At 53.3% G+C, this 15,428-nt stretch overlaps 1 protein-coding gene across 2 annotated transcripts; it reads left to right on the forward strand.

The window, feature by feature from the left end:
- The first annotated feature begins 259 nt into the window (after positions 1-259).
- Meak7 (MTOR associated protein, eak-7 homolog) lies at positions 260-15,428 on the forward strand. 2 transcript variants are annotated; one of them, XM_057753939.1, is made up of 8 exons: positions 260-352; positions 4,531-4,699; positions 7,219-7,449; positions 8,315-8,459; positions 9,368-9,796; positions 12,235-12,353; positions 13,709-13,888; positions 14,248-15,428. In XM_057753939.1, the coding sequence occupies exons 1-8, from the start codon at positions 339-341 to the stop codon at positions 14,362-14,364; spliced, it is 1,404 nt and encodes a 467-aa protein (XP_057609922.1). In that variant the 5' UTR covers positions 260-338; the 3' UTR covers positions 14,365-15,428. The 2 variants fall into 2 exon arrangements, with proteins under 2 accessions (XP_057609922.1, XP_057609923.1); XM_057753940.1 differs by lacking the exon at positions 260-352 and adding an exon at positions 793-854.

Below are 15,428 nucleotides of genomic sequence, written 5' to 3' on the forward strand. Positions count from 1 at the left end.
TGCTAGAGCAGCAATGATCCCAACTACTGTGCCACCTCTCCAGCCTCTGGTGTCATTTTTCCAGCTACAATTTCAAACAGCAAAGCTTCTGTTACTGTGGTCTTGGGAGGAGTCCTCTGTGCCGCTCGGATGGTGGAGTTCCCTGGAAGCGGCTGCATGTCAGTGGGGACATCACTGCTGGGAATTCTGAAGCTTCCCCGCACCCTGCCTCTGCTGTGTTTGTCCGCAGCACCAGAAAAGGCCGGGTGGGGCTGACAGGAACCTATTCCACCCTCCTGGCCAAAAGACCAGTTGGCATCTACTTCTGTGTGTCAAGTGCTACTACACTGGCCGGTAGGATGGACTGCAGGAGGTAAGGGGGCCATCTTTTCCACTCTAGTCCTGGGGGGCTAGCCCCAACTCCCTGTTCCTAGCATCCCTGCTCCCAGCATCTCTGCTCTGCTCCCAGCTCCCCTGCTGGGAGCCCCCTTCTCCAAGGTTCCTTTCAATCAGGCCCCTACTCTCAAACCTCTTGTTCTGCTCCCAGTCCCTCAGCAGCTTCTCAGCACCTCCTCAAGCCATCCCCGCTCCCACCGCCTTTTTAGATCACTGGCCGCTGTGTCACCCCCCACTCCCAACCCCAGGTGTTCCTCCTCGCAGACTCAAATTCACCGCTCACAGGCTCCGCCTACTCCCTTGAACTACAACCCTATTGGTTGAGCTTTTTTACTGGGCTCCGCCTCTGAACTGACTTTCCCCAATTGGTGCTCACGACCGTTCGTCAGCGCTGTTACTAGGGAATGGGTTGGGCGACCCGGGCAAGCCTGGCGCTTTGGACACACCGGAAGGAGCTCGGTCCCCGTGAGCCAAGGCTGGTGAGCCGGAGATTGGGAGCTCTGGGGGAAGCTAGGTGTAGCTCAAGGAAGGAAGACCTACGGGGCGGCCTCAGCAAGCCCCCAAGGAGCCTTCCCTCGGTCAGAGCTACTGTCTGAGAAGCAGCGCCTGGGAAGGGTGAAGCTGGGCGTGCTCAGGAGGCTGTGGGCCTGCCTTATTTTCCAAGAAAACCCAGGAGTTCCTTCAGAGCCGAGCTCAAATCCCAGTTAAAGGCGAGGGAGGTGCCCCGGTCTGCATCCTTGTGGGAGGCTGGGCTGGAAGGAGAGCGGCCAGCCTCAGAGGCCCCAGTGGGCTCCAGGATTCAAACATGGACTTGATGTGGCTGCTCAGATGGGGTGGTGGACATTGACCCCAGGAACCAGAGGGTCATGATCCCTTGGAGGCCTATTGGGAAGAGCCCCGAGTCACACCCCGGCCTGCCACCAGGAGCCTGGAGCTGCAGAGAAGCTATCCCGTGCTTTAGGGCAAATTTAAGGAGTCCCCTTCTAGTATTGTGGGCCCATCAGTGTCTGTTTTTGGCCACCGGAAAGCAGGACCAGGTACCCTGGATGGCTTCATTCTGTCTGATGCCTTAATTTTAAATGATTCACCCGAGCTTATTAAAGCATAGCAGGGCATACTCCACTTCAGGCCCTGGAGTAGTGACTGTGGTGATGGGATTTCACACCCGGGGAGAGGCTGGGTTCCTCTGGGAATGGGTCACCTGGGGAGGAGAAAGGACCTGATTAGCTAATAAGGATGGTGGGGTATGGAGGATGGGCTGTTGCTGAGATTGGATTGTTTAAGGAAGTGCACCGGTGGGCTTAGGGAACTTAAACTCTGGGCAGGCGAAGGCTTGCCTCGTGATTGTCCCCAGGTGGGAAAGCGGTCATGTGCACCTTGTTCTGGAACAAGTGTTCGGAGGGTCACCTTTGCTCAGGTTGTGCCTGCAGAGCTCTGGCCCTGTGTGGAGGATGGCCAGGGCTGTGATTATGGGTGACCTTCAGGGGGCCCCTCGTTTGGTCCCTGCCTTACGTTCTCATCGAGCCGTGGCTGGATGCTTTGTGGTGTGAGGAGGTTCTGTGCCCTGTGAGGTGTTCTCTGCCCAGTGGATGTGAGCATCCCCCCTTCCCCACACCCCACCACAGACTTTTTTTTTTAATATAAGAAAAATGGCTTTTACCCTCGTCAAATGTCCCTTCTGGGTTACAAGGCTCATACTCACTGCTGCAGTTGACCTCACAGTAACTGAGGCGCCTTCACCTACAAAGGGTGGATAAAAGCTGACAGGGGAAGGGTGTCCCATGTACCCACGTGTTCCCATAGAGGTCCTGGACTCTAGACAGAACCTGCCTCTGACTGCATTGCTACTTGGGCACATTAAAGACCTTTCTCCTGGAAACTGACAGATTTCTGGCCATATGACAGAGCTTGTGGGGGACAGCGTGGAGCCTGAGAACCATTCTTGCCTCAGTTGTGGGAGGTGCCTTTTAGCTGTATTAGCTGGGGTGGTACGGGGCATAGAGCTGTAGTCTCAAGATCCCTCCCCAGTCTTCCTGAGCTGTGGGCTTTAGACCTGCCCTTCCCCCGCATGCAGCCGCTCGCCCTTTCGCCACAGAACAGCTGCTCTGGCTCTGTCCTGGCATGTGGCCCTATTCCGTGCTGCCCCTGGGTTGTTTTCTGTTCAAACCCTGCTTGTTTTCTGTTCAAGGCTGGGTGCTTAGCAATTATTTTCTCAGTAAGTTGGGTCCCCACTGTGGCTTTATGCTGTCAGGCCGTGGTTATGTAGATGATGTCACTGAGCAGGGGCAGGCCGTGCACAGTGGGACAGGTGATGTTGGCCATGGGGCTCCTCTAGGTCAGGGTGGGCTTGAGGAGGCTGCAGGGAGAAACAGTGGCAAGGTTTATGGAGAGTTGGTGAATCCACACGTGCGCCTTCTGGTAAGCAGGGAACTAAAACCGAGAACACTTGTGTAGCCACAGGTGATGTCCTGGTGGGGTGTGCTCAGCCTTATGCACCTGGCGAGTTTCGTGTGTGTCAGCTGACAGTCGCAAGGGGCAGGGCTCTCCTGTGGCCCACAGGTCTGCAGCAGAGGCATGATTTAGCCTCCCTGTGCAGGGCAAGAACAGGCACCATGCACATCTGCACATGACCCCGTGTTGGCCTCTCCCCACCTCCATGACCACTAACCATTTCCTCCTTCCTAGTTACGCCCCAGCCCTTCTGACTCTCTTGCTTCTCAGTTGGAAATTAAGACACCGAGCCCCTGAACTGTCCCTCCCTCAGAGTCCTCCCCACACCACTCAGGACAGCTTGGAGTCCATTCTGTGTGCTCCCTACAACCCTGGTCTGCAGCTCTGACCCCAGGCCTGGGCCTGTATTGGCATTTTTCATTGTCATCGTCCCAACCCTGCCTTAGGTCACTTATGGTCCCCATGTGGTTCCCCATAGTCGGATGGCTTCAATGAACTGCAGAAGCAATGTCTCTTTCCCTGTACTTCCAAGCCTGGGCGCCTGGCATAGCTGTCGCCTGGACATCCGAAGTCCACCCTTCTAGCTGTTTTGAAGCACACTGTTCTTCACTGTCCCCCTCCTGAGCACAGGACTCTGTACCTTCCCCTAGACAACTGACACTGCTTCTGGGGATCGCCCCCTCTCTCCTTCAGAACTCAACCGGGGAGACTGACAACCTGACTGAGTGCCAGATGGCTGAGATGCTGCTTAGAGCTGCATTCCCAGGGTTCTTCTCTGTGTGACCGCACAGGCTGTGTCCCTGGAGGGTTGGGGTTCAGCTGTGCTGCTGTCTGGTTAGGAGGTGAGGCCGGCCTTGTGCTCCTGGCTGTGGGGTGCAGCCTGGACTTGCCGCTGAGTCTCTTTAGATGGATTGTTGTGTCTGTGAGGTGGGCTGAGTGAGCCCCCTTTCCAGCCCGCTTCTGTGGGCAGTACTCTGGTGAGCCCTTTGGCGGGACGTCTTCTGGGGAAACTTGGTAACATGGAAGCTGTCAAGAGCAGGACCCCCCACCCTCACCCCTGAAGAAAAGACAGCAAAGAACAAATGTGGGCAAGAATGTGGTACCTTGTTCTGGGCTGGTGGGAGTGTAATCGGAGAACAAGATGGCAGCTCCTCAGAACATCGAGAGGTCCACTGTCCTGTGTCTGAGGCTTGAAGCCTGTGGACGGAGTACAGAAACCTGCAGCGAAGGACCAAGTACATGAGATTACTGTCTGTAATAGCCACACAGTGGAAGAAGCCAGGTGCCTGCGCGTTGGTGACTGGTGACCAAAATGTGGTATGTCCACACAGTGGCATATTATTCAGCTATGAAAAGGAGTGAGGTATTGATACATTACTATGTAGCCAGTTCTGGCCGCAAGCTCATGGGTACCACCACCCGTGCTCCAGTCTCCTGGATGTTAGGATTATGGGCTGTGCCACTATGCCAGGGCCCAGTAGTGTGGTTTTAAATGAAGAGTTCAGGCCGCTTCAGCGGACTTGAGGGATCAGGATGGGGCCTTCGTGCTTCGCTTGTGGCAGCTGCTTGTTTCTACCCCATCAGACCAGAATTCCCATCAAAAGGATGTTAGCTGCGTTTTGCAGTGAGTGGTCGTTTGCTACCGTGGGTTTTCAGTATTTTGGCGATCTCATGTTGTAACTTTTCTTCCTTTCCGATCTGCAGAGAGCTCCAGAGAACAGGCAAGATGGGAAATGCCAAGAGCCTGTCGAGCCAGAAAATGGGTTCCAAGTTCCTGCCCGAGGAGCAGGCTGAGGTGGATAGGCTGTTTGATGTCCTGTCATTTAATAAAGGTGGCTCGGCAGCGGGGACATTCTCTCTGGAGGCGCTAAAGGCAAGAGCGACCGCATGGTGGGGATTTGGGGTCTTCAGGTGCGCTAAGCACTAACAAGCTGGTTTTGGTGACTGGCCCCTGGTTTTGACATTGTATACTCCATGACTATGTCACAACTCTGTCCTTGCAGGGTAGAAAGCAGCCATGGGCCATGGATGAACAACATCCCTACTCTGTTTTTTGACAGAGTCTTGGTGTGTAGCCATAGCTGGTTTATCCTGGAATCCACTGTATAGCCCAGGCTGGCCTTGAACTGACAGTGGCTCTCTCCCCTCAGCCCTCCGAGTGCTGGTGCAAAAATGCAGTGTCTTATATGTGTTAAATCAAGGAGCTGGTGCCAGGCCTGGCTGTGTGTGCCTGTAGTCCACACACCCAGGAGGCTGACGGGAGGATTGCTGAGCCTACATAGTGAGGCCTTGTCTCAGAAAACAGGAAGAAGGGTCAGAGGGAAGGTGGAAGCAAGGGGAGAGGGAACTTGGAATGGTCTGTGATGGGACAGCATTCAGGCTATTTATAACTTGGCGTGACATCAGGAGGAGGAGCAGCTGCCTCCTCTGGGTGGCGGTCTAGAGCCATGCTTGATGCCCCAGCTGTCAGTGGCCTCTAGAATGTGCTCTTGACACCAGGGAGTTTCGTGGCATTTCCCGCTCAGTACCAGAGTCTCAATGAAGAAGTGAGAAGTGGCCATATCCTCAGGGTGACTACCCTGCTCCTTAGAATGTGGGCATAAGCAAACATCAGCTTACTCCCAGAGACGGCGTGGGTGTAGTCCACGAAGCCGTCCTAAAGCTTCATCTTCTAGGGCAGCAGTTCTCAGCCTGTGGATCACAGCCCCTTTGGGGGGTGTTGAAGGACCCCTTCACAGGGGTCCCCTAAGACCATCAGGAAACAGATATTTGCATTATGATTCACAACATTAGCAAAGTTACAGTTTTGAAGTAGCAATGAGAATAATTTTATGTTTGGGGGTCACCACAACCAGAACTGTATTAAAGGATCGTAGCATTAGGAGGGCTGAGAACGCTGCTCCAGAGCACGTAGAAGGCAGCGGATGGGGGCTCTGAGGATTCACTGCCGTGTTCAGCCAACCAGCTGCTCCAGGCTTTATGGGAGCCCCACATGCGGTATATGTGCATACGTGTGCATGTGCATGGGAATATGTGGGTGACTGAGGTGCAGCCGCACATGCATGCAGCTGGAGCAGAGAGATCAGTGAAGCCTATGTCAGTTATTGAGGTACATGGTGGCAAGTTGCTGTGAGGCTTGGCTCTTTGTGGGGGGGCAGTCGTGGCTTCTGGGCCTCAGCACTTTGAGGACCACCCTCTCCACGTGTGAGGGATGAGCCTGGCAGCAATGGCAGCATTCTGTAGGGACAGGCTAGGGGTGCCCTGAGCTGTTGGGGGGATCCAGCCCTGACCCCTTGGTGGGAAACACTCCCTCTCCACTTGTTTGTAACCTGTGGGTCTAAACAGATTTGACGGCTCCAGCCATTTGCAGAATGTTTTTTGTTTTATTTATTTTTTTTTTTTTTGTGGATTTTTGAGACAGAGTTTCTCCGTAGTTTTTTTTTTTTTTTTTTTTGGTTCCTGTCCTGGAACTAGCTCTTGTAGACCAGGTTGTCCTCGAACTCAGAGACCCACCTGCCTCTGCCTCCTGAGTGCTGGGATTAAAGGCATGTGCCACCACCGCCTGGCTCATTTGCAGAATGTTAAGGTTTTAAGAGCCGGTTCGTCTAATGGCCGGTGCTGTAGCTCAGCGGGAGAGTGCTACCTGGCCTGGATGAGGCTCTGGGTGCCCTCTGCAGCACTGCAAAAGAGAATAAAGACGGAAAAGATGCCTGGCAAGAGTAAGAGCTAGCTAGTACATAGCAGCCCAATGCAGAGACCACGCCAGCTCCCCACAGGCGTGGCCCACACATTTGTGAGCTCAGACAGGTGCTGCAGCCACAAGAATCGATGAACATGGGGCCCTAAGCAGAGTGAGGAACAGAGGCAGGAAGGACAAGTCTGGCCTGGGAGGACTGGAGTGGGAGGGGCAGGCAATGACCAGACAGGAATTATCTTATCTGATGGGCTTGATGAACTGGAGTGCTTTGGGTTTTTTCTTTTTATTTAATCAACAAATTAATTAGTTTTCTGAGGTAGGGTTTCTCTGTGTAGCCCTGGCTGTCATGGAACTCACTATGTAGACCAGGCTGGCCTTGAACTCAGAGATCTGCCAGCCTCTGCTTCCTAAGCACTGGGATTAAAGATGTGCACCACCACCGCCTGACTTTTTTGCCCCCTCACTACTAGAGATCAAACCCTGGGCCTTCCACTCGGCGGTGAGCTCTCTCCCACTGAGCTCCACCCCAGCCTGAGCTGGTATGCTTTGGGAGCCATTGGTTGGGGAGATGGTACTGTGGGGTCATCAGAAGGTTATGCAGCTTCAGGTGGCCTCTGTGGAGCAGTGGTTGGGCTTGTCCTGAGCTTGTTTTCCCATGAACCCTGCCTTAGAGTTCTTCTGTCTGTCCCCAACAGAGCCACGTTAAGGAGGCTCTTCCTCCAGTGATGGTCACCAGGCTCTATAACGGCATGTGGAGGGTCAAGGCGACCCACAAGGCACAAGGGGGCAACAGGAATGTCTCCTGGGAGCAGTTCACAGTGTTCCTGTCCCACCTGTTGAAAGGCAGCTTTGAGGAGAAGGGCCGCATGATTATGAAAATGATCGTGACTGCAGAGGGTCCTGTGATGGCCAGAGACGTCCAGAAGGTAGATATTTGGTGTACTGGTGGGGGACTTGGGACAGGGGCTTAGGTCATGATGGCATTGTGATGCTGGCCGGCCTCAAAGGCCTGAGCCCATACAACTGCTTGGTTGATCCGGAGCTCTTGAACTAGTTTTGGCAAACTTTCAGGTGAACTAAGTGTGTTATTAGGAGAATGAACACTGGGGCCTGGAGAGATGGCTCCTTTCCCAGCAACCACAGGGTGCCTCACGACCATCTGTAACGAGATCTGATGCCCTTTTCTGGCCTGCAGGCACACATGCAGACAGAGCACTCATCTGTAAAATACATACATGAATAAAATTTAAAGAAAAAGAATGATAGCCAGGCCTGGGGTCATAAGACTGACATCCCAGCTACTCAAGAGGGTCAAAGGCCAGCCTAAGGCACCTTGGTAAGACCCTGTGTTGGAATTTAACAGAAAGGGGAAAAGGGCTAGGGATGGATTATCACTTGGTAGAATTTTAACATAACATCCACAAAGCCCATGGTTCCATCCCCAGCAGCTCATACAACAGGTATAGTGGCCCACATCTGTAATCCCACCACTTGGCAAGTAGAGGCAGAAGGATCAGGAGTTCAAGGTCATCCTCAGCTACATAGTAAGTTTAAGGCCAGTCTTGGCCATATGAAACCCTCTCTTTTTCTCAATTTTGGGGTCAGTTAGGGCTACATGAGATGCTAAGAAAAGAAAAGAAAAGAAAAAGAATACACGAATAGCTACATGAAGTAGGGGCGTGTCCATGCTGTGGTCCACAGTGGTTGGTCCTGAAAAGATAAACATCTTCACAGTGATGCACTGGGAGTGGGTCGGGGAGGGCTTGGCTCTAACGGCGAAGTATCTCCCAGTTCACAGAGGAACTGGTGACCTCTGTGGTGCACGTGCTGACCCACCGGCATGAACTTCGAGGCTGGACTGGGAGGAAGTCCACAGTGTCCCCCACCAGTGTGCAGGCCATGGCTGCCCAACTGCTCTCAGAGATGAAGTTTCAAGGCAAGTGTCGGACTGTCCTCTGCGATTTGGACGTTGGCGCGGTGGGGCTGCCACAGTCGCTGGTACTGTAGCCTCCCAGGGAAGATCTGCTGCGGTGTGTGCCTGTCTCCCTGGCTCTGTGATTGCTATGGGACGTCCTTGTGCAGACGCTATTGTGACGTCACACTTCCTCCTCTGGATTCAGTGCCTGAAATCTGTCTTTCTTGGTCAGTCTAGTAGAAAGGGTCTCAATATTTTTGTTGATTTTAAAAAATATTTATTTGTATATGTGTGTGTGTGCTACAGTGACTTCATGGTATTCCTTGGCTCCAGACCGCCAGGATCCCTTCCTATCTGAACCGCAGTGCTTACAGTGTATACATGTCTGTATCAGGCTGTTTCCATTTTATTTTTTGAGGCAGTCTCTCACTGACCTGGGGCCCGTCAATTGGCTAGGCTGATGGTTCAGAAACCCCAGGGATCCACCTGTCTCTGTCTCTGCTCACCAGTGCCGAGGTTAGCTCCAGCACTTGGGAGGCAGAGGCAGGTGGATCTCTGCCAGTTCAAAGTCAGCCTGGTCTACAAAGCAAGATCCGTGACAGCTAGAGCTGTTACACAGAGAAACCCTGACTCTAAAAACCAAAAATAAATAAATAAAATCATACAAAGGAAGAGACATGAGTTTTGCTAATATATCCAAAATATGCTTCTAATCTATTAGCGTGAATATTGCAGTATTTTGCAGTAAGTTTTCATTCCGGGTGTTTGAAATTGGGAGTGCTCATTAGACTTACGGCATGCCTCAGCTCAGGTGAGCCACCTGCCCAGTACACAGCCACGTGTGACTGGTTCTTAAATCGGTTATGGCAGGCTTGGATGGCTGCTGTCAGGTGACACAATGGGCTCACTATTGCTGTCCATTTCCATAGATGGCCACAAGTTTCGGGGGCCTCAATGCCTGGACCAGGTCTGCGACCAAGCTGTGATTGAGGATTGGGTGTTCCATGTCCCCCACGTGGGCCTGTTTCTGAGCGTGGTCATCCATCAGGGCCTTCGCCTCCTGAACTCATCCGTAGACCTTTCCACGCTGGTCCCCGAGCGCCACGTGGATAAGGGGCAGCCGTTTGAGAGCATCCTGGACGTGCTACCGGTCATCTACCTCAACTCCCACCTGGCTGTAGAGCATCGGCACCGCTGGCGCCTGCTCTTCTCCACACAGCTCCACGGACAGAGCTTTTCCCAGCTGTGCAGCCACATCACACACCAGGGGCCCTGCCTGGTTGTCCTCGAGGACAGGGATGGCTATGTCTTCGGTGGCTTTGCCTCTTGTTCTTGGGAGGTCAAGCCTCAGTTTCAAGGTAAGAATTCCAAGACCGTAGTAGGGCTGTGCTGGTAAGCACTGTCACCTTGACACAGCCTAGAATCCCCGGGTGGAGAGTCTAAGACGTTATCCGGAGCGGGTTGTTTGACGTGGGAAGACTCACCTACTGTTGCTAGCATCATTTCGTGGGCTGGTCCTAAACTATACAGACGTAAAGAAAGCAGGCTGAGAGAGGACATTGCCGATGTAGTCTTTTCCCTCTGCCGTGACTGCGGTTCTGGTGTGCCTAGCTGCCTGAGTTCTTGCCTCGACTTCCCCAAAATGGTGAACCATTACCTAGAATTATGAGCCCAGTAGTCCCCTTTCCCTATGTTGCTTATGGTCCAGATCTTAGCACAGCAATGGACAGGAAGCTAGGACACTTATTTTTTTATATATATTTTTAATTGATTTTTATTGAGCTCTACATTTTTCTCTGCTCTCCTCCCTGCCTCTCTCCTCCCCCCTTTCAACCCTCCCCCAAGGTCCCCATGCTCCCAATTTACTCCGGAGATCTTGTCTTTTTCTACTTCCCATGTAGATTGGATCTATGTAAGAGTCTCTCTTAGTGTAGGACACTTATTTTTGTTGCTTGACCAACTACCTTACAAGAGCAGCCAGAGATGGGGAGGCTGTGTCACAGTTTGTGGTGGGTACAGTTCATCCTGGTGGGCCAGGCAGGGTGGCGGGAGCAGGTGACGGCTGCTCATCTACATCTGGTGGGTTAAGAAGTAGTGAGGTTGTAGAAATGGCTCAGAGGTTAGAGCACTGGCTGCTCTTGCAGAGGGTGCTGGTTTGATTCCCGGCACCCACATGATGATTAACAACTGTAACTCCAGTTCCAGGGGATCTGGGTGCCCTCTTCTGGCCTCTGGGGGCACTGGGTACACATGGGATGTACACATATCATGTAGGCAAAACATGCATACACACATTTTTAAGAAGCAGATGGGGGGTGGGCAGGACAGGAGTGGCCCTGGGCTATTAACGTCTGAGACCTGTCTCCCCAACAACCCTCTGCCTCCTCCTCTGCCTAGAGGTCCCATAATCTCCCCAAACAGCTCTACTGGTGCGGCACCAAGTATTCAGACAAGTGAGCCGGTGGGAGACATTTCACACTCAAACCTTAGCAGGGACCTAAACCCTGAGGGCTTGAAGAAGCTTGGGGTGGGCTGATCAGATGGCTGCTGCCTGGGCACAAGCTCTGGCTTTCATACATATTTGACCACACAGATTTCATATTTATACACACACACACACACACACACACACATACACACACACACACACACAGCTCTTGACCCTCCAGTGGTTTCTTGACTGAAGCAGCAATGGAGGTATTATGCTCCTCTCTGGTATCACAGACCTCTTCTTTGGCCCTGGGAGGGGGTCAATCCTGCTTCCAGGTGACAGCCAAGATGTCACCAGATGGATGCCCAGGAGGGGCTATGAGTCACCTCCTCACAGGGATGCTTGATGACTGCATTGCCCCCTTCCTATGGGTGCTACCTTGTCCCCCGTCTTGCTCCGCTTTTCTGGTTTTGTGGTTTGTCGTCTGTGGGAGCTCCGTGTGTGACTGGGTCAGCTGCAACCTGTCCTCACTGCTCTCACGGGAGGAGTTGTCCTTCCTGGCCGTCCCCAGGCTCCCCCATAGGTGACAGGCTGCCTGCCTCCTGTGCCCACAGATGGCCATAATGGTGCCCCTATGTTTACAGTGTTCCTCTGGAGGCCAGGGGGCCACGGGCAGGTAGAGCTGCCATCCCCAGAGATCTTCTGGTCAGGCTAGTGGTCACAGGTCTGGAAGGGAAAAGGACAGTTAGTTGAGGGTTGTCTCATACACACCTAGAGACATATGAACACACACGTGTTCCCTTGGTTCCCTAGATCAGGTTTGATTTCCTGCTAAGTTTTGGGGTGTTTCAGAACTTTAGCCCAGTTCAGGGAATGGCGGGAACTATCCCCAAGTCCAAGCGTCCAGGTGTTGCCAGGTTGGCAGGTGGGTCTGTCTGGAAACAGCAGCCTCAGGCTCTGCAGCCTGTGCTATTGACCATGCTGTCCTAGGGCAAGGCAGCACTACACTCTCCCAGAGGCTCCAGGGCAGGCTGCACTCGCCCCCTCACTGTGCCCCTGCAGGCTCAGCTCCTCGCAGATGAACCCCGCTTCCTCCAGAGCCTCTGCACTGACCTCAGGCAGTGCTGCAGGTCCCCGATCCTTGAGCCTTCAGCTGCTCCATCCGGGTCCCTAGGCACCCATAAGGCTTGTTTGGTGTGGTGTCTGGGACCTGCCCTCTGCTTACCAAGAGTCCACTTCACACTGCTCCTAAGGATGCATAAGCTCTTCATCACTGCATTCTGGTATGCAACCTGCCAGTGTTTGTAGGTCTTTGTGTCTGGCTCAGAGGCAGTGACTCTTGCCTTGGCTCTCTATCACTTCCAGGGGACAACAAATGCTTCCTGTTCTCCATCACACCCAGTATGGCCACGTACACGTACACAGGCTACAATGACCACTTCATGTACTTGAATCACGGACAGCAGACCATGCCCAATGGATTGGTAAGCAGGTGGGGAAGGGGGTGTCTTGCCAGTCATGGGGGAGTGCTTTCTGTGTGTCTGTCCCTTCTGCTGAGAGCCCAGCGCAGGGCACATCTTCCTTAGTGATAGCCGTGCCTTTGTTGGGCTTTCCTCTGTTGTGTGTAAACAGCCTGGCCCTTTGGGTGGACCCCAAATGATTGGCCTGGGTCCCGAGAGGGTGTTGGGAGCAGACACATTACAAGGCCCTGCCATCCTGCCTCACCCCTGTGTGTGCTGAGCCTGCACACCAAGGCTGTGTGCCGAGTTTGGTGGAGGTGGAAGATGCCTGAGCTGAGGGCTCTGGACATTGGGTCTGGTCCTTAGTAACTTATAAGACAGAAAACAGCCTCTGCTTGTGTGGTCATGTTCTCACATGTTGATAGCTGGAGGAAGGAAAAGAGGAGAGAGAGGGAAAGGGAAGGGAGGGGATGCGGGAGAGGAGAAGAGGCTGGAGGCTAGGCCAGCAGTGGATGTGTGGAGGTATAGCGAGACAAACACCCACAAGGATGCTTGGCATGGGTGAGAGCCACCCAACCTGTTGGCCTTTTTCGTTTCTCTTGATGAGTCTTCTGGGAAGGCCCAATTCTGTGCTTGCTGAGCTGAGAGCCAAGGACATGATCCCCTCTGCCAGCTAGAGAGGGTCAGGGGTTCACTTCCAGGCTGATCCGACAGCAAGTGGGAGGGACGTGGGCCAGGTCTCCAAGACACCAAAGTTTAGGCACTGTACCTAGACAGCGTGAGCCTAGCTGTCAGCCCCAGGAGCAGCCCCAACACCCGAAGGACCCACTCGCCTTCTAGACATAAGCTCAGATCTCTACATGTCCAAGATGGAAGCAGATCATAGCTTGTCCTTCAGGCCCACTAGGGACAAGAAGGTTGTTGGCGGAAGCGGCATCAGGACAAAGCTGTTGGGGAGTCAGGGTAACAGCTGGCTTGAACGTGGCATTACCTGTGTGATGGGGAGAAAGGGTTTGAGTTGACACTTCTAGCCTGCCACCTTTCCCAAGGGAGAGTCATGGGGCCAGGGCGCAGATGGGTTTCCCTGTGCTCATCTCACCCTTGAGTACTGCTTGGGACACCCAGGGAGTCTGCAGATTGCGTAGTCTGCTGTCCCCTGTGTGTAGCCTCACCAGAGAGCTGTGGCGTGTGGTCCGCTGGTACCCATGACCATTTAGTAACTTTGGAATGTGTTTACAATCACAGCCCAAGAAAACAAAGCTGCCCCCTGCATTCCTCCTTCCCTCATGTCTCAGACTGGCCAGGACCCTCCTGGTTCTCTGGAGTGATCGATCAAACATGGCTGCCGACAGTGTCTTCTGTCTCCATTTGCTCCACAGGGCATGGGCGGGCAGCACCATTATTTTGGACTTTGGGTGGCTGCAGACTTTGGGAAAGGACACAGCAAAGCTAAGCCCACATGTACCACCTACAACAGCCCACAGCTGTCTGCCCAGGAGGACTTCCAATTTGATAAGATGGAGGTGTGGGGGCTCGGCGATGTCTTAGAGACATGTCTGGTAAGTTCTGCGTGGCAGTGACCTCATGTAGAACCGTGGCTGTTCTGCTTTTTCTTACTCTGCCTGCCTTTCCACCTGGGGAAGCTTATCTCTACCAGTGATGGGCCATGCCTGGATACATGCAGCAAAATAGAGTATGGGTTTGCCCTGGAAGCGGGGACCAACCTAAGGTGTGCACCTGAGCCAGCTCCATGGTCCTTTGCCTTCCCTACCCATCTCCAAGAACACTTGGTTTCTGCATGGCCCGGGCAATTGCATCCCTGCCAGGGAGGTTTCAGGATACCCATGCTGCTAAGCCTCTTCATGGCTCTATTCTGATGAGCTGACTTCTGCATACGCTCACTCCCCTTCTTCCCAAGGTCAAGAACAAGAAGAGCATCCTTGACTCGGATCCTGCAGCTCAGTCCCTGCTGGAGATCAGTGGACGGACTCGCCATAGTGAGGGACTGCGGGAAGTCCCTGAAGAAGATGACTGAGGCTCCTGAACCGTGGGCTTCCTGGAGCAAGGGCGGGGACTCCCCCAGGGATACAGTGCACAGGGCATCCAGATTCCTCACAGCCAGGGAGACAAAACCCTGCAGACCCTGACTCTGGCTTAGCTTTAACACCAGCCACATGGCCACAGCCATGCCAAAAGAAACCCCTCTGAAGCCATATTAATGGGTGTTGCCTCCCAGGATCCCTATGCATAAGTTAGAACGTTGGCCTTATACTTTTTCATTTCATGTCAATGGAATTCAAGACAAAGAGTCTTGAAACCTGCTGGAACTGGTGATGGGTAGGGGCATGTATTCTTGCCTCAGGAGGCGGCTGCATGCGTGGCCTTTGCTCTGGGTCTCAGTGGGCACCCTGATGACTCATCGCGAGTGGAAAGAGAGGTGCTTAGATGAACATCTTGGTACTTTGTAAGAACACCCTCAGCGCCTCTGTGTGTAAGAACACCCTCAGCGCCACCGTGTGTAAGAACGCCCTCAGCGCCGCCATGGGACTTCTGGGTTTGTAGCAAAAGCTCTGAAGGTAATGTTTCTGGGGGCAGGATTCCTCAGAGCAGGTTTGGGATGGGGTTCCCATCTAGTTTTCTCAACACTTTTTTTAAAAAATGAGTCAGATGAGCAAATGGGCGAACTTGACCTATCTGCCCAGAGACCAAGTCATTACTCTGCTGCTAACTAAATTTGAGGGCATTTGGAGGGAGCCAGAGTCTGGGTGCTTGCTTAATGGATGCCCAAGATCCATCTCTTAAGTCAGTGGTGGGGGATGCCCAGCCTTGGCTTGGAGTGGCAGCTTCTAGGTGCCTTCTCTGGGGTCACAGCTCAAGGCTCCTCAGAAGGAGGGTGAATGATGGGACAGAAAGACTCCAGCGGTCCCGAAAGACTGACGAGGACTCAGGTGGTCAGGCTGCCCATCACACTGTAAGTCATTGCCACCCAGTGTCACCCACTCAGAGGAGCCATGAGCCCTTCTCTGAGACTTCTACCTCTTCCCTTTGCCGTGTGCTGCAAACCTCAACTTTACAGATCTCCTGTACAGTTTGCCTCAA

The sequence above is a fragment of the Chionomys nivalis genome, chromosome 21, assembly GCF_950005125.1.
Source record: "Chionomys nivalis chromosome 21, mChiNiv1.1, whole genome shotgun sequence".
NCBI lineage: Eukaryota > Metazoa > Chordata > Mammalia > Rodentia > Cricetidae > Chionomys > Chionomys nivalis.